Here is a 19,669-nt window from a genome sequence, read left to right as displayed (position 1 = left end):
ACTTTTCTAGTTCAAAACACTATTTTGCAGATTCTGACACTAGCCTAAAAAAATAGAAGTCACTCTGTTCCATATCGAAAAGATCATCTCAGTGAAGGCAAATATTCTTCAAATATTTGCCAATTGGCGAAATAGACATGTTAATGCCTATTTCACTAGCCAAAGTCTGTTACACAAGTAGTAGAAATTCAATTTGTACAGGAGTATTTTGTAGCACAAGTTCGATTGTAGGAGGAATTTAATATTGTATTTACAATGTCAGACTTGACTACCTCAAGTCAATCCAGACAAAAATTTAAAAAAGCATTATACTTACCGATCTAGGCTTTTTGTTCAGTTTGAGATCAATCCTTAAAAGATTGGGTGGGAGAAAAAAAAAAAAAAGGATTCAATTAATAATAAAAACGAGTGTGCTGACAAGTATCCCTTATAAGGTTGCATTGACAGATGTCAATTCAGTTGTTTATGCAATTTATTCTTCCCACCCCCACAATTCAAATATTTACAAAAGAAGGACTATACTAAGAGGACAGTTACAAAAACATAACTTTAGTCAAGATGCTCAGTATAAGCTGACAATTATATGTTCTGTTAAACCTTACTAATGGAGACCCTAAACATGAGCAAGGGTGCCCTCAGAAGTCATTCTGGGATGGACCAGAAATATTGAAACTGAAAACATTTTTTATTTAATAAAAATACGTATTGCTTAAAAAGAAAGCTACTTATAGAATGGGGAAAAAAAGAGTATACTTTAAGTAAATGTTTTGTGACATTGTCCCATTTTACATTCTCCTAGCATAGCAAAAAACTGCAGCTTAAGCAAATCATGTAGCCCAACTTCTAGGAAACGCCACAATACCCCTTTCACACATAAACCCCGGCTTTAACCTGGCTCGTACCAGGGTTTCAGCAATTACCACCTTTTCGTTCTTGGGTGAGGGATCTTGGTTATTCCCAGGTCCTCACCCTACACACCGGACATGGATCTTCCAGTGACCCAGGTCTTTCGTCTAACCATGGACGCTTGGAGATTAGGTCATCTACAATCGCTACTGTGCCCGCCAATCAACTCCTTTTAGGCATGACCTGGGTCACACTGTTTACACTACAGGCGACCCACGTCGGTCCCGGGAATAACCCTGGTACCGAGCAGGGTCGGGGACCTGGGACATAGACCCGAGTTGTTTCTGTTCACACAAGCCGTGTGTGTGTGTGTGTGTGTGTGTGTGTGTGTGTGTGTGTGTGTGTGTGTGTGTGTAAGGGGTATTACTGATCTTTTGGGTGATTAAACTCATATCAAAGGAGACCACCACTTTATAATGAAAAGATTATTCAGACAATGGGTTATGTGTTTTATATGTATTGCCACTATAAACAAAATTAACATAGAAACTCCTGTAAACACTTTTTACCTTTTTTTTTTTTTTTTTAATAACTTCTCACCTATCCGATGGCCTGAGGCAAAAACCGTGCTAACTTTTAAATTGAGTACCAATAAACTATCAAATGGTACAACAGAGTACAAGGCCAATATATGTTTTCACTGTAATACTTTCTAGTGCAGATTACAACATTTGTAAACTACTATGAACTGCAACAACAATTAAACAAAAATACTTTTTACAAGGGTGAATATTGGAACAGTATTTCCCTGAGCTATGGAGTAGAAATGTGTTGTGCATTATCCGCAAGACTAGGGGGCCAATTCAATAAGCACAAGATCAAGTTATAGTCTCTGCACACATTTTCATTAATTCCAGTTTATGAAAAACAATTTGCAAAAATGGACAATATTTATTTCCATAAACATCCCATAATGTTAATGTTAATCACATAGAAACACACTCCGAAAGGCTACAACAGGACCTCACTTGAATTGGCCCATAAGTCTTATGCAGACCATAGACTGAGATAAAACTCTCCTTCAGACAGAGACCAATTAATCTGACGTTGCCATCAGCTCTCAAATAATTGGTCTCTCTGTCCAATGGAGAGTATATCCACTATCAGATCTATACACCAATTATTGAATTATTTTGATATGCTGAAAGATTTTTCATGCCTGACTGAGCAATAATTGGTGCTCGGTCACGTCCATACACTGTGCATTTTTCGGCCTAAATCAACCAGTAATCGGTCCGATAATTGTACAGTGTATGGCCACCTTTAGATTAATTCCTTAGAGCAGTTTGAAGCCTCTGTTTAAAGACTCTCAGTACATAAGGAAGACAAGGTCATAACGCTACAACTTGTTAAACAATGTGCATGTTGAGGTCAACAAAAGAAACCCAAGACCCTTAGACAAGTGCATTGAGCAAGGGGGTAAAATTTTGTACTGGTAAATTCATAATAGGTGATCTGCAATTTTTTTTTAACCAAACCATTACAGCACATGTTCCTTACAAATCTTTTGTAAATTCAGTGCATAACCAAATTTGCATTATCTAAATAGAAGCATTTGTACAGACCAAAGAATCACACTTACTCGAAGTCATAATCATACATGCCAGATGGACTGGGGGAAGCATTAAAGAGAAAAGAAAGCAATAGGAATTAATGCACCGATTAGTATAATTGGGTGATTAGCGAAAAACAAGAAGCTAATCTGGAAAAAAAAATAATATGAATCATGGTCAAATGCGGTCAAGTAGACGGAAGCAAAGCAAAAGTAGAATGCATAATTGTTGGGGGAAAGAAAGCAAAAACAAATGTAACAATTTTAACACAATTCAGCAAAAATAGTAAAACATCTCTAATGACCGTATACATCATTGAAATAATTGAAACTATACCTACCATTTGCAGATACAAATCTCTATATGATTTTTCCGAAATGTGCACTTTTGTACAGCATTGTAAAAAGTCCTTGCTAAATGGACATTGTTTACTAACTGATAACAATAATGTAGTAATACTCAAAATGCTAAGGTGTCAAGAGTCAGACAAAAACAGGTAAAGGATGAAAAGGAAATGAAGGTTATAGGGTAAAAGGCATATGAGAAATAGCAAGTTAAAAGCATAACACTCCACGACCCCTTTAGATAGCAAAATTGCATAAGCCCCTTCCGCAGAACCCAGGCGAAGTTCCTAGAGAAGAGTCACAGTATAGCTTAGGTTGGCAGTAGGTAGCATTTGCTGGACAGTATAAGGACACTGAAGTCCTCAGTAAGCCCAGGATTTTTTTTACACAAGTTATTTTTATTTAAGTTTGCTGTTGCAATGCATCAAATGGCTAGGGTAGGATACTCGGCGGTCCATACTATTTTGCGGCTAGTACAGCATCCACTAAGCCTTGAAGGTTCACTAGAAGTGCAACACATTGCAGCATGTCCAGCAGATCATGTCCACAGCTTGAATGTTTATTAAAATAGAGATATTGCACACTGATTAATGATTAACAATACTTCATTTAGTTTTAGCAAACATTACAAAGATCACCAGTACAGTCCGCCACATTCATTCTGAAAAATGGTGTAAGCGTACACACTAGACGATTCGCTCGAGCACACACACTAAGATATCATGAACAATATCATTCAGTGCCAGGCACCGTACCTCATCCCCGAACATGCAACAACCTGACAATATCGCTGGTAGTTATCGTTTTAGCGAATTCGAAGTGAAAATAGCAACTCGCACCTCTCTATCCGCAGCTAATTGGATTGACCCCTAGGTCTCATCAATCTGGCAAGCTTGAACAACAGATATGTTCACTGCCTGCAAGGGGTGGTGGGGAGCAAGGTAATGACGCTGCAGGACTCTGTGGAATTTCGCAATTCCGTTAGAATGTGAATGCCATTATATCACTGCAGAAGACCACAAATAGGGGAACTGCAGAACCAACACATTGCTGGGTTTCTCCTGAAAACTCTCTAATATGTTGCACAGCCTGGGGAATGAAAGAACTGAAAAAATTGTTTTTAAGCAAAGTTATCCTATTTCCGATATTAATGAAGTAATTCCAGCTGCTTAAATCGTGTTTTTATTCTTCAACTTCGGGAAGTGTAAAGTGAAACAAAAATGATTCCTCTAAAAATTGGAAAGTAGTAGGATAAAAACTATGCACGTTATCACAAAAAAATATTACCTATCAGAACTGGACTGCTGGAAACAATGTACCACTTCTATATTGCATACCAAAATAAATGTATTTTCCAGTTTGTCTTCCAAAGATAAATGCTGTACGCTACACTTCAAAATTAATTTGATAGATATATTTAAAATTATTGGTGTTGATTAAAAATTTAGTTTAAGGTGACGGGAAGGGAGGAAAAATTGGATGAGTCATTCCCAGAAACAGCTGGTGTCCTCCATGGCTGCAATTGGCAGGCCAGTGTTACCTCTTCAGGACCTCCATGGTATCTAGCAAAGTTAAACATCCAAGGAAAATCAGTTTTCTCGCTCAATTCAGTGCACATATTTTTTCTCTTACATTTTCGTTACTTTTTTGCTGATTAACAAAAAAAATTAATCTCTAGTACATTTCATCATCCCTTTGCTTATACAGGTTGAGTCTCCCATATCCAAAATGCTTGGGACCAGGGGTATTTTGGATATTGGAATATTCTGTATTTTGGAATAATTGCATACCATAATGAAATATCTTAGGAATAGGGACCAAATCTAAACACACAATGCATTTATGATTCATATACACCTTATACACACAGCCTAAAAGGTAATTTTATACAATATTTTCAATAATTTTGTGGCTCAAACAAAGATTGTGTAGATACATGAAATTCATTTATATGTCACATACTTCTTATACACACAGCCTATAGGTCATTTTATAACTTTAGGTTTCATAATTTTGTGCCTTAAAGTTTGTGTACATTGATCCATCAAAAATCAAAGGTTTCACTATCTTGGTCATGCTAAAAATATTCCGTATTTCGGAATATTTGGATATGGGAGACTCAACCTGTATAGCATTACGGACTCATTCATAACTACTTCACTGAAACAGGCCAAATGTCCAAACAAACTTAAAAAAAAAATAGTCATCCAGACTGTAACCCATAGGACTCAATTAAACCAATTTTTTTTTTGCAATTTCACATAGAAAGCATGAAAAATGCATTAGAATAGATCAAATAAGAGTCAATAGTGCAGTTCTCAGTAGTGTTCTAAAAATTTTTTCTTATGCTTAAAACATTACAATGCGGAACAAATAGTTTCTCATGATTTAACACAAACTACCAGCAAAACAGATTGTATTGGTAAGTGCAATTTATGTACATCACACACAAATATAACTTAAAATTCATAACTAAAAACTTGTCTAAAACAAATTAGTTTTCATGCGGTTAATACAAATTTCATCAGAGCATTTGTGTGAGCAAACAAATTAACTGCTGTGTTTGTGTAATAATGAGGTTTATGTATCAAGCAGTGAAAAGCGTGGAGAAGTGGACCAGTGGATAAGTTGCGCATAGCATCAATCACCTCCTACCTATTATTATTTTATAGTCTGTACTTGAACAATGCTACTTCAAAGCAGATTGGTTGCTATGGGCATTTTCTCCCCGCTTAATACATAAGCCCCAATGTTATACAGAAATGCATTAACAGTTTTCTTCTGTAGTGCCTCAGCAGTACTGCTTAGGGAAAAGAATGCCCGTGGCAGTGCAAGAAAGGGGGTGTTGCTTTGGATTTTTAATAGTTACTTTAGGCATAATCCTCCAAATAATGGGAAAAAACAGCTTTACCTAGAAGTATCAAGGGGTAAATTTACAATGCAGCGCTCAAAACCGCAGCGGTTTCATCTACTGGATTTAAAGGGGCAATAATATTTCATACAAAAAAAAAAAAAAAAAGCACGCCATATTAAAATTTACCCCCAAGTCTCAAATGTAATTTTAATTGATCAAATACCTGCATATACAGTGGTTCCTTTTTCCTTTATTTATTTTAAAATTTAAACCACTAATACTTAGTTTTCCCTTCGAGTTTTCAGGATTTCAGATAATCGGTCCCATACAAGACCTCAGAAGTTCAGGACATTTCACAAATGAGGGCGTGAAGTCATTATATATCTTCAGTTCTGTTATGGATTAGGATCTTAGGGCCTGATTCAGACCCACTCGCGAGCGGCTGTACGCTCGCAAGTGGGTCGATGGTCTGCACTGAGCATGCGCACGACGGAGGGAGCTCCGTCGTGCGCATGCGCCAGACACGACGAGCGAAGGACTTTCCTTCGCTCGTTGTGTCCGATCAAAGGGGGCGTGCTGTCAATGTTGATTGACAGCACGCCCCCTTTGGTGGGCGTGCCGGGGGCGTGCCTCCCTGACGGGGGCGTTCCCACGGGAACGCCTCCCGTCAGAAGCCGGCCCACTGACATCACTAGTGATGTCAGTGGGAGTGATTTTGGCTCTGATAGAGCCAAAATCACTCCGGAGCTTGCGGTTGAAAACCTCAACCGCAGGCTCCGGCTCGCAATTTCGATGGTCGCGATGGTCACGACCATCGCGGCCATCAAAATGCACGCTCATATAGCCTGTGGGTGGTGACCCACAGCTATACGAGCGTCCAGGAGGACGCTCCATGAAAAAGGAGCCCGGCCCTCATGCAGAGCGTGCGCTCTGCTCAGAGCGTACGGCTCTGAATGAGGGCCTTAATGCGAATATCACAAGATTCTATTTCATATGGAACTTGGATATTAGAAAGAAATAATCAAATTTAGGTTAGCTGGCGACCAATGAAACTGCAGTACAGACAGAGGGCCAGATTCAGAGTTGTACACAACAATCAAAATCGTTTTGCGCACTGTGCATGTGTCCGATTTGAATATATGCAACCTTGAGCAACTACGGACAATTCAGAATTATACACATCTCGGCCATGTCTCCACTTGCAAATGCCCAATTAAACCCATTCAGCTGCATGTAGGCCAAGTGTTCCGAGAACGTGTAGGCAGAGATCCACCCTATTTCAGACTAATCTCTTGCACCAGGTGTAAGCCTATAGAAATGAGCGCTGATAGTGATGACTGTTTTTACAAGCCGATGGACAGGGAGGTGTGGCCAACTTCAAATCCAGGTGAAAATCATTTATTTATTTACTAGCACATAATGCGGCCAGCTGACTTGCATGTAATTCTGAATCAGGAATTTAAAAACAGCATTTCCAACTTTGTGGGTTTTATTTTTTCCTACAGTGTAATGCAATAAATCCATACAATTGTTTTTATTATGACACAATTTATATTAAACAAAAATGTCAGCTGCTCAATCAATCTAGAAGTACTAATCAGGTGCATGAAAGGGAGGGGTCATACTAAGTAGAAAAAGGAGGGGGGGTTTAACCCCCTATTGTTCCTCAGCACACTGAATAATACTTGCAACAATATATGAAGACTATATGGTCATAGAAATTCAGATACATTGGTTGCATGCATTTGCAAATACATGGGAAGCTGCTAGGCCACGTCACGGCTTCCAAGGAACCCCCCCAGGGCATCACACTCTTTTTCCATTTTTCGTGTGATGCCCTGGGGGGGTCCTGGGCTGGACGTTTTTCGGGGTGCACTGCACCCCGGACGTGAACCCCTTAGTGTTAGGGACTGCTAGTGACAGAGAAGCCATGACGTGGCCTAGCAGCTTCCCATGTATTTGCAAATGCATGCAACTAATATCTCTGAATTTCTATGACCATATAGTCTTCATATATTGTTGCAAGTATTATTCAGTGTGCTGAGGAACAATAGGGGCTTAAACCCCCCCTCCTTTTTCTATATAATTTATATTTACTGTCATTTAAATACATGCTAGATAATCCAAGATTAACTGAGCATCGCTAAAATCCTTCTTCTGGGTTGGGTACGGGATCCCGGCACACAGAATACCGGCACTGAGAATCCAGACGCCGTAATCCCGAATGGGTAACAATGCCGACAGATCTTTGCAAGTACCCTACCCTTCCCCCAACCTAAACCTATCCCTTCCCCACAGCCTAATTCCCACCCCCCATCCCCATAGCCTATCCCTAAACCTCCCCCAGTGCCTAACATTTACCGTTGGGATGTCAGCAGTCGGTATGCTAGTGCAGAGATACTAAATGCTGTCGGAATTGCAGTGTCGACATGCCGACTACATGACCTTCTTTTGGCTATTTTGCTGTACACTGAAAGTAGAAAATTAATTCTCTGGACTTTAGCAAGTTTTAATTCTAGGACAAATTGCTTTTTAACTGTACAACTGGAGTGTGCTAAATACACTTTGCTTGGGTAGCATCCAAGCAACAGTTGTTAAGTAATCATGTTCATTACATTCAATAATTTTTTTTTTTTTTTTAAAGTTTCCACACGGGAGCTTATGACTGTCAAGAAAAGGAGCACACTACAAAATAATGCTTTGGCCAACCTGTGCCGGTTTTTATTCTTGCGTTTCTTGTGACTGCTGTGGTGCCCTCCAGAGTTTGCTGATGACGCGGCTTTCTGAGGCTTTACACCTGACAGAGAACCATCTAGATCTTCTGCATCATCCTGGCTCGGTTCATTCTCTTGATTTTGAAAGTCTGGAGAGTTGTCACTCTCTGTGCCGCTGCCCGGCTCTCCTAATTACAGCAAATGAGAAAGACTCTAGAAGATTGCCAATTCATTTATGTTTAGATAAATAGTAAAGCTTTACATTCACTACCCAGTTAGAATTATATATATATTTTTTTTATTTTATTTCGAGAGTTCAGAAAAAAAGCCAATCTACTTACATATTAATTGAAAAGTGGATACAGAGATAAGGAGAGAGGAAAAGAAAAAACTTCTAAAGTGGCCCATGAAACTTGCTAAATATAAACTCACGTTTATCAATTATTTGATCTTGCACTCCAGCCAATGCACTGACTGCCTAAAAAGCAAAAAAAAATAATGGAGGTCAAGACTAACTTGAACCCTTTTTTTTCTTCTAAAAGGACAGCACAAACTATAAATAGAACATTGTCTGGCAAGGCAAAAAAAACAAAAGAAATTAAATAGAAAGACAAAAGAACATTATGTCCATCAGTTTTTCTTTGCACATAATGTAGAAGACACCATTCTGAAACTGCTGGCATATTAGCAAGTTAACAGTTGAGACGAGAATCACTCAAAACAAAAGACATAAAAGAAAAAGCTTAATTTCTAAATAAAATAATCTAGCGAAAAAAATCTTTATAATGACCAAATTAACACTAACAAATAGGTCCTCTTTTATCCCATCCAAACCACCATGACACACACACAAAAAAGATATGATAAGTATATCCGCACACTATAGTACATATGCAGACTAAACAAAATGTATCACATTATCTGAGCATACACCTTGGACATCATTTCTATGTTTGGCATACAATGTAATGAAACTCCTTAGAAATAGACATACTTAGGTACACACTCACAGCTGCAGAAGTGACTGATGATTTGCTGAAAAGTCGCTCTGCTTCTTTGAACTTTCTATTTCGTCTATCATTCTTGCTGTTTGAGTTCCTGAAATTAACAAAACAAAACATTTAAATATCAAGACATGTTTACTCAATTCTCATTTATTTTGAAATATGAGAATAAACATTAAAATAAAAAAGTGGTGGGGGGTGGGATCAGGTCGGGGGTACATATAGGAGCTATCCAATAGGTGTGCTGGGTTTACCCATAATGTCCAGTGCAAACTTCAACTTTTACCAACTAACCAGAATTGTATTAAAACGCAGCAAACCCTGATGAGTACAGAAGTGAAAAAAAACTGTTTTCCACGAACGAAGCAGACTGACTGTTAGATTGTTAATTTCTTCTAGCAACGATCAGAGATTTCATAGCTTCAGCCTTCTCCGATCTCTAGTTTACAATATCGCCTGCCAAATCCCAATGCATATATCAACATGAGGATCTTTGATATCTCATAGCTCACTACAGAATGAGATTGTGTTCATTCTAGCACCTTGAACCTGCCACAACCTCTGCAGTCCCTCTTTCCTGCCTGGGGTTTCGCTCTCTGGGCCAGATTCAGAGCCGCTCGCAAGCGGCCGCTCCGAGCGATGTTCGCACATCTGCGCATGCGTATGGGTCGTAATGCGCATGCGCCAACCAGTCATTGCGGTCGGAAATCGTGCGCTCGCAAAACAGCGAGGGCCTGCTAATTTGAGTGACAGAAAGAGGCGTTTGTGGGTGGTAACAGGGGAAGGTGCTTGAAAACGGGGAGTGGAGATCCGAACGCAGGCGTGCCAAACGGTCAAAACGGGCGTTTAATGGGTGTGCATAATTAACAAAGCAGCGTCATCGACCACGTCACTTAGTTGTCTTTTAGCATGAACTGCTCGCAGTGATTGCGGGAAGTAAAACCTACCACAAGCACTGCGAGTAGTTCAGACGCCTTTCGATGTACTTGGTTAATCTAATAAATAGCGGAGATGACGTATGATGCGAACGGCCAGGGGGCGTCTTTACAAAATAGCGAGCACATGTTTCGTTCGCTCGCTCAGACAGAGGCGTCAACAGACCGCAAAGAGCGAGTGCTCCATTTAAATAGCCGGCCCCTTTTTCTGAACGACCATTCGCAAATAGCGTCCGGCTCTGAATCAGGCCCTCTGTTCTGTTGCTTGTAGCACACTTAGCTGATGCAACAAACTGTGGAGATAAATACAACCCTTCTTTGCCACGAGGACTCTCAGTGGTATGGGTGTTTACTGGGACACTGGGGGCATAAGAGGACACCATGCTTGCGAAGTTTGCTACATAGGAGTTGATACTTGAAATGAGCAGTTATATTGTGTAGTGCTTCTTTATGTGCCAATACAAAACAAAAGTAACAAGATTATTAGCAGTTTTAGTTGCATAAGAGTTTAATATTACAATGCGCAAGATACAAGCTGTGACATATGAAATGGACTATGCTGATAATGGAGGCAAAGAGTAAAGACTGATTAAAGGGGGCACGTGTCCCAGGTCCCAATCCGAACGCATGGACCAATTACTACGGTCAGGAACACTATCAGTTAAGTCATCATGCCTGCTGGGTGATCTGCAGGAACCAATATAATCAGGCGTTCATGCCACACATCTGCAACACGGGATCGGTATGTATTACCGCCAGCCGCAAATCCTGACAGTGTATGCCAGGCAGGGGTGAAGATCCCAACTGCTGCTGAAGGTAAGTAACCCTAATCTCCCCCCCCAACCCTAATTTAGGGGTGCCTAACCTCCCCCCAGTGCCTAACCCTAATCCCCCCTTCCTAAACCTAAGTCTCCCGGGGGGGATGGCTAACCCCAACCCCCCCCCCTTCCCTTGCTGGGGGGAGGGGGGGGTTCCTAAGCCTAAATCCCCCCGGGAGCCCTAAACCTAACCCTCCCCGTCCGTGCCCGGCTTACCTTTGATCGTGATGCCGGGCGTCTGGCTTCGGCGTAGGTAAGATTACAGCCGTTGGGATCTCGACGCCTGTCATTTGTACCTTGCCGGGATTAGACAGTCGGGAAGCCGGCGGTCGCTATTGCGTCCGTCGGCTTCCCAACTGCTTCCCCTGCAACACACCCTCCTCCCTCATTAAGAAAACTTTCCAGTCCGCTCAGAGCAGCTGGATACACACTATCAAGCCTATCTGGACTGACTGCTTATATTGCTGGGATAGTAGAAGTTAATTTATGTGGGTACATACCGGACCTGACGTCACTGTTTTGCACCAGTTTATTGCTGTGAATATTTGAAGGTTTGCTCATTTGCTTTTTATTATTGACCTTTTATGTGGAACATTTTTATTGCTCTTTATTTAATAAACTTTGAATTCTTAATCTTATCAGACGTACCAATATATTTACTGAATATCTATATATTTTTATTGCTAAATATCCATTTTATCGTTAACACTACTAGTTAACCCTTAATAGGGCTGTATCCTTATCTACTATACTATTTATCTTATAGGAGGTTGACACCCTCCAATACAACTGCTTTGGGTTTACTAGGCAGAGCCAGTGTGGATCACTTTCTTATGTTGCTTTACTGGGCATAACCTTGAGTTAGTGGGGTCAGTGTAGGAATAGTCTTTATAGGTTGCCTCAGCTGAATTTAATAGAGTATAATGCAGCTTTGGATCCCGATATGTTTTCCCCATGTGGGAGCAGGTGCATTTTATGCTGTATGCCACAGGCTACACAACGCAGTGTTAAATTGCAAAAAAAAAAATATATATACAGTCAGGTTCAAAAATATTGGGACATTGACAGAATTTTCAGATTTTGGCCTCTATTCACCACCACAATGGCTTTGAAATGAAACAAACAAGATGTGCTTTAACTGCAGACTTTCAGATTTAAGTTGAGGGTAATTACATCCAAATCAGGTGAACGGTGTAGTAATTACAACGGTTTCTATATGTGCCTCCCACTTTTTAAGGGGCCAAAAGTAATGGGACAAACTAAACAATCTTAAATCGAACTTTCACTTTTTAATACTTTGTTGCAAATCCTTTGCAGGCACTTACAGCCTGAAGTCTGGAATGCATAGACATCATCAGATGCTAGGTTTCATCCCTGGTGATGCTCTGCCAGGCCTCTACTGCAAATGTCTTCAGTTCCTGCTTGTTCTTGGGGCATTTTCCCTTCAGTTTTGTCTTCATCAAGTGAAATGCACGCTCAATCGGATTCAGGTCAGGGGATTGACTTAGCCATTGCATAACATTCCACTTTTTAGCCTTAATAAACTCTTTGGTTGGTTTTGCAGTATGCTTCGGGTCATTGTCCATCTGCACTGTGAAGCGCCGTCCAATGAGTTCTGAAGCATTTGACTGAATATGAGCATATAATATTGCCCGAAACACTTCAGAATTCATTCTGCTGCTTTTGTCAGCAGTCACATCATCTATAAATACAAGGGAACCAGTTCCATTGGCAGCCATACATGTCCACACCATGACACTACCACCACCATGCTTCACTGATGAGGTGGTATGTTTTGGATCATGAGCAGTTCCTTTCCTTCTCTTCTCTTCCCATCACTCTGGTACAAGTTGATCTTTGTCTCATCTGTCCATAGGATGTTGTTCCAGAACTGTAATGGCTTTTTTAGATGTTGTTTGGCAAACTCTAATCTGGTCTTCCTGTTTTTGTGGCTCACCAATGGTTTGCATCTTGTGGTGAACCCTCTATATTCACTTTTGTGAAGTCTTCTCTTGATTGTTGACTTTGAAACATATACACCTACCTCCTGGAGAGTGTTCTTGATTTGGCCAACTGTTGTGAAGGGGTTTTTCTTCACCAGGGAAATAATTCTTTTGTCATCCACCACAGTTGTTTTCCGTGGTCTTCCGGGTCTTTTGGTGTTGCTGAGCTCTCCGGTGCGTTCTTTCTTTTTAAGAATGTTCCAAACAGTTCATTTGGCCACACGTAATGTTTTTGCTATCTCTCTGATGGGTTTGTTTTGATTTTTCAGCCTAATGATGGCTTGCTTCACTGATAGTGACAGCTCTTTGGATCTCATATTGAGAGTTGACAGCAACTGATTCCAAATGCAAATGTCACACCTAGAATCAACTCCAGACCTTTTACCTGCTTAATTGATAATGAAATAATGAGGGAATAGCCCACACCTGTCCATGAAATAGCTTTTGAGATGATAGTCCCATTACTTTTGGCCCCTTAAAAAGTGGGAGGCATATATTGAAACTGTTGTAATTCCTACACCGTTCACCCGATTTGGATGTAATTACCCTCAAATTAAATCTGAAAGTCTGCAGTTAAAGTACATCTTGTTTGTTTCATTTCAAAACCATTGTGGTGGTGAATAGAGGCCAAAATTTGAAAATTCTGTCAATGTCCCAATATTTATGGACCTGACTGTATATATATCTCCACAGAAAACACCCAGGCAGTCAACGATGTGTTCTGGCCGCTCTTCTGTCTGCTGTGCGCAGCTGCCACATGCTCCACACACCCGACAGTGACTGGGCCACAGGCATACACACCCGACAGTGACTGGGCCACAGGCATACACACCCGACAGTGACTGGGCCACAGGCATACACACCCGACAGTGACTGGGCCACAGGCATACACACCCGACAGTGACTGGGCCACAGGCATACACACCCGACAGTGACTGGGACACAGGCATACACACCCGACAGTGACTGGGACACAGGCATACACACCCGACAGTGACTGGGACACAGGCATACACACCCGACAGTGACTGGGACACAGGCATACACACCCGACAGTGACTGGGACACAGGCATACACACCCGACAGTGACTGGGACACAGGCATACCCACCCGACAGTGACTGGGACACAGGCATACCCACCCGACAGTGACTGGGACACAGGCATACACACCCGACAGTGACTGGGACACAGGCATACACACCCGACAGTGACTGGGACACAGGCATACACACCCGACAGTGACTGGGACACACGCATACACACCAGACAGTGACTGGGACACACGCATACACACCAGACAGTGACTGGGACACACGCATACACACCAGACAGTGACTGGGACACACGCATACACACCAGACAGTGACTGGGACACACGCATACACACCAGACAGTGACTGGGACACACGCATACACACCAGACAGTGACTGGGACACACGCATACACACCAGACAGTGACTGGGACACACGCATACACACCAGACAGTGACTGGGACACACGCATACACACCAGACAGTGACTGGGACACACGCATACACACCAGACAGTGACTGGGACACACGCATACACACCAGACAGTGACTGGGACACACGCATACACACCAGACAGTGACTGGGACACACGCATACACACCAGACAGTGACTGGGACACACGCATACACACCAGACAGTGACTGGGACACACGCATACACACCAGACAGTGACTGGGACACACGCATACACACCAGACAGTGACTGGGACACACGCATACACACCAGACAGTGACTGGGACACACGCATACACACCAGACAGTGACTGGGACACACGCATACACACCAGACAGTGACTGGGACACACGCATACACACCAGACAGTGACTGGGACACACGCATACACACCAGACAGTGACTGGGACACACGCATACACACCTGACAGGTTTCACACACTTTGCTTACCCATGTGGTTTCACACACCCTAGAGGTCACACACACTGACATGGGGTCACACACAACAGGGATCTCACAAACACGCTACGAAAGAGGACGAGGAAGACTTCCAGCATGTCAGGGAAGCAGCAGAGGTTGAAGACAGCGCTTCTTAAAGTAATTATGGACGAATTAAGCTAAATTAGAAACTTCCAAATTGCTTAATAAGTCATTAGAGGGGTCGTCTTAGGGGTCCCGACAATTCTTCCACACAATAACAATTTTAGGGGAAAAAAAAAAATTGGACTTGCTCTGAAGGTGCTCAAAACTAAATAAAAAAAAAAATTGGCCACCCCCCCCCCCAAAAAAAAATAAAATAAAAAAACCCTACCCGATTGAATACCAAAAATCTCGTAGCTGCAGGAAAACCCCGCTACACAACATTTTTGGTAAATTCCAGTGGCGTAACCAGGGTGGTGCGTGTGAGGCACCTTGCCCTGGGCGCCATCTGACAGAGGGGGGTTCCGCTGGCACCGCTGGGATTAAGTATTGATTCCAGCGACGGAGGTCCTGCAATCCGGCGAGATGGGTCCACGGCGGGACAAATCTCAATTGACTGACATTTGGCACTGGCTGTGGGCTGGGTGCAGCTTGTGGCCATTCGAATTTGGCGCCGGTCGTAAGCCAATTACGGCTTGCGGACCAGCAGCCAATAGAAAGCAGCCGCGGCAAGCCTGAGAGAGAGAGAGAAGGGGGGGTAGTCATTTATTCCCTTACCCTGGGCGCCAAAACCTCAAATTACGCCACTGATAAATTTGTAACCAAATGAATATGCCCCTATAATCTTACATTTTATACCATAGGTGGAGGGACATTGCCTTAAATGCCCCAGGAATGCATTTAGGACACACAGCAAAACATCTCCCCCCACCTTTCCTTAGGCTACAAGAGATACTCTCCCACTATGCAATAGGTATAGGCTGAAAATTAACAAAATATATTACCATATGAATTGTACCATTTGTATTACTGTATAGGTTTTCTAATGGTGGCTATGTGTCTGTATTTAAATACAATTATATGTTGCAATCATAGAAACACACTGGCTTTATGTACTAGGAGGACAATATGGCGAGGTATTAATATAGTTTGTATGGTGATAATTGAAGTAACAGTGGTCCCGTCAGTGTGGTGTTTGATATGCCTATATTAACTCAACAGTGATATTACATCATTGTGATTTATTTGATTTGTATTAATGTTGCAAAACATTGGAGTTGTAATGAAATCGGAGATATAAAAGCACCCACTGTGCGTCCTCCTTTTGCTCAAACATACTTAATTAATAATCTAGAATATGTACAAGTTTAATTCAGATATCTTTGAATAACAGACCTTTGAATAACAAACAGGACAACACAAAGAATAATGGAATCTTTAGGTCACATAGGTTCTCAGTTGAATTTATAACATTTTTGTTGTTTATTTTAGAATAATCACCTTGTTGCAGATAGGGGCTGAGGATTGGTGCACATAGTTTATCTTTTGAGAATTAAGTGGCTACAAGTGACACTGGTTTCTATTTGTTGCTTTGTCATACATACTATATATATATATACATATATACACATATATATATATATATATATATATATATATATATATACACACACACACACACACACACACACACACACACATATACACACACACAAACACATTGTGTTTCATCATGGAGTAGGTCATGTTTAATCCAGAGCTTTATATTATGTGTAAAGTTTATTGGGGGTGATTCAATACAACGTGATGCTGAATAGCCCAGGGAAGGAGTCTCCAGAGCTATTCAATTGTCCGCGCTGTTAAGTCCAACTAAAGCCACTTAAGTCAGAGAAAGCCGGTTACTGAGTTTTAAGCTGGGTGTTTAGTTGCGCTAACCAGCATTTTCCGACTAAAGTGCAGGCCGCGAGGCTGTTAGCGCCATGCTAAGCTGGAAAACAGTACAGCGGACGGCACTTAAGTAGAATTTCTGCTCGCAGCCTCCTCTAGTTGGACTAAACGCGGTCAATTGAATTGAGAAAAAAATAGCAGTGCAGGTCTCCGGGGACATGGTGCCCATGCTATATTCCTGGCGACATCTATACTGCGCATGCAGGTGTGTCTTGCCGTTTAAACACCGTTACATTGGCGTGAATAAATTAGCAATTGCTATTTCCTACGCAGCATGAGAGCCCTCCGAGTGTCTGGAGAGGCGCTTTATTAGAGACAGGTCAGAACTTCCATAAGGGCTGCATAGCTGGTCATTGCTACCAATATTTACGCTGGTACGCAATGTCGGATGCAGATGAGAAGGCAGCAGTGGACGACCCTATGCTCGGGTAAGCTTTGGAACTGTCAGCATGGCAATTGCATTAGTGTATTATCTCTGTATCAGGCCTTATCACCGTTCCAATATGAGCACATTCACATTGTCTAAACTGGGTCCACACAATTGTTAAGCCCACTGATAGTATAGGTTAAGGTGGGTACACACCTAAGCGATATCTGCAGATCGAGTGATCTGCAGATGATGGTCATTCATACACACTGAACAATCATAATCTACATGCTGCAGCGGGTCCCAGAGGCAGGTCGGGGGCGTGTCCCAGTGGGCAGGGGGCGTGTCCCTCCCCTCTCACCACGGATGCCACTGTGTGTGTACGGGTGGTGTGCAGACTGCCCGTACACACCTGCCGATAGACAGATATGTCTGCAGACATATCTGTCAATCGGCTGTGCAGTGCAGCCATTGTGATATGTCTTGACGCCGCCATTCACAGACATATCACTGGTACACAATGGCTGACAAGCAGCAGATATATTGGCCAATATATCGGTCAGTGTGTAACCAGCAATAGTCTTCAAAGTTAATGCACCAATGTCCACTGGTGGTGAAAAATTATTGTAATGCTAATGAATTCCCACTGTTGAAAGCTGCATGAGTAAGAAAGAAAAGTATGTGTTCATAAAATAACATAATTTGAACTGTGAGCAGTTTGCTCTCACCCACTCCATACTAGGAGACTTGTTTAGCTGTCCAGATTGGCGAGTCCCAGCGTGTCCTACAGCACCGCACACCCTGCACCCATTATAGATACTCAAATGAGCATGCCCCATTTTAATTCCCATATTGCTTTACTAGATAACTGACAAAAACTTACTTTTGGTTTGTTAAATAACGGTCCCATCCTCTGATAATATTTCCATACATCTGTGTATCTTCCAAGTAACTTCCTTCAAATGCGTAGATCTGACGTTCTAAATTTGCTAGCGTTTCCTAGAAAAATAGGATCAATGACATTTAAGATATTTAAAACCTATGGCAATGTTCATGGTCATAATGTCTTGAAATAGAATGCATTAGGTACCAAAAAAATAACAAAACACACAGATCTGCAAGACTTGGTGCCAGATTCAAATACAGGTGAGCTGCTGTTTTGTGACCAGTTACGATAAGCTTTATGGGCTGGAAGTAGAAAAAGCCTTCTGACACGTAACGTGCGAAACCCCTGGATGGCTTCTGCACTTTAGAGAATTTGTAGTTGGGTGCCAATCTGTAACCAGATTGATGCGGCCTTAACTTACTGAATGTTGTCCCTTTGGGATATGAAAGACACAAAAAATGTGTGCCAAAAAGAGTCAATAGGCTGCATTCTTATTACCACCAGTCAGGAAAAGCACGTATTCACTCATTTTATACATAATCCAATTAGATTTTTTGGTCTGGTGTATTATTGATCAATATACAGCTTATTACTTAAATATAATAAAACAGCATAATGAAATAGGCATATTCATCCACTGTTTTAAAGCAGAAGCACCTTTAGTTGTAATTACAGCAATCTAATAGGATATATTTTAATTAGCTTCACATATCATCAATATGGAGATTTCCTATCCTTGTTGAAAGAGAACCATCTGTAAACAAACATAACGCCCCCTTTTTGTAGGCGTAACGAGTCCAGGGTCTTCAAACGCAGATTTCATGGCCCCGGCAGAAGAGTTTCAGCGCCCATTCTGAATAAGCTTAGGCTTACTCAGATGGTTGATGGCTGTGACCATCACAATGTGATCCCATGCTAAATCTTCGGGCTCAGCACTAGGACGTGCGATGCCAGCGGGAAGAGTCTTTTTCTTTAGACAACTCCTGTGGCATTGCCATATTTTCGCAATGCTGCGTCCAAAGACACAGCAGTGATGCGATCAGCATTTAACTCTGAATCACCCCCTAAAACGCAAGATTGTGGAAAAAGTAACATGAAACAGTAGCGAAAATTGTGGGAAAAGTACACAGCACGGGAATCACCCCAGGCTTCTCGCACCACATGGCAGAAAAGGGATAGACAGGTGTAGGTTGACCCATCAGTATAATAAGCGCATTAAAGCATAAACTAGTACCATCCAAAACCATGTAACTCTTATTTTACAAACCCTTCCCTTGTAATGTTTTTTTGCCCTATACAGCAAAATGCTCCCTTAACCCATGTCAAAAATGTTTCTGTTTTGATACAGCCACAGTTTTCATAGAAGTTTGGAAATAGTCTTTCTACTCTATATTCTACCAACTTTTCTTAGGTCTCTGAATATA

General features: G+C 41.6%; 1 protein-coding gene across 2 annotated transcripts in view; it reads right to left on the bottom strand.

The window, feature by feature from the left end:
* Window positions 1-19,669, bottom strand: part of MEAF6 (MYST/Esa1 associated factor 6) — a 33,257-nt gene that overhangs the window by 2,323 nt on the left and 11,265 nt on the right. The window contains exons 2-7 of one of the 2 annotated variants that reach the window (XM_088461798.1): window positions 18,243-18,358; window positions 9,382-9,469; window positions 8,804-8,849; window positions 8,367-8,559; window positions 2,489-2,518; window positions 317-350 (exon numbers count right to left, since the gene is read on the bottom strand). In XM_088461798.1, the coding sequence (XP_088317924.1) occupies window positions 317-350; window positions 2,489-2,518; window positions 8,367-8,559; window positions 8,804-8,849; window positions 9,382-9,469; window positions 18,243-18,358 (507 nt within the window). The remainder of the gene's footprint in view (window positions 1-316; window positions 351-2,488; window positions 2,519-8,366; window positions 8,560-8,803; window positions 8,850-9,381; window positions 9,470-18,242; window positions 18,359-19,669) is intronic. The other variant, XM_088461864.1, reaches the window with a different exon arrangement.

This window comes from Taudactylus pleione, unplaced genomic scaffold, assembly GCF_031769625.1.
Source record: "Taudactylus pleione unplaced genomic scaffold, aTauple2 ptg000007l, whole genome shotgun sequence".
NCBI classification, from domain to species: Eukaryota; Metazoa; Chordata; class Amphibia; order Anura; family Myobatrachidae; genus Taudactylus; species Taudactylus pleione.
This window is presented reverse-complemented; position numbering and strand designations above follow the sequence as displayed.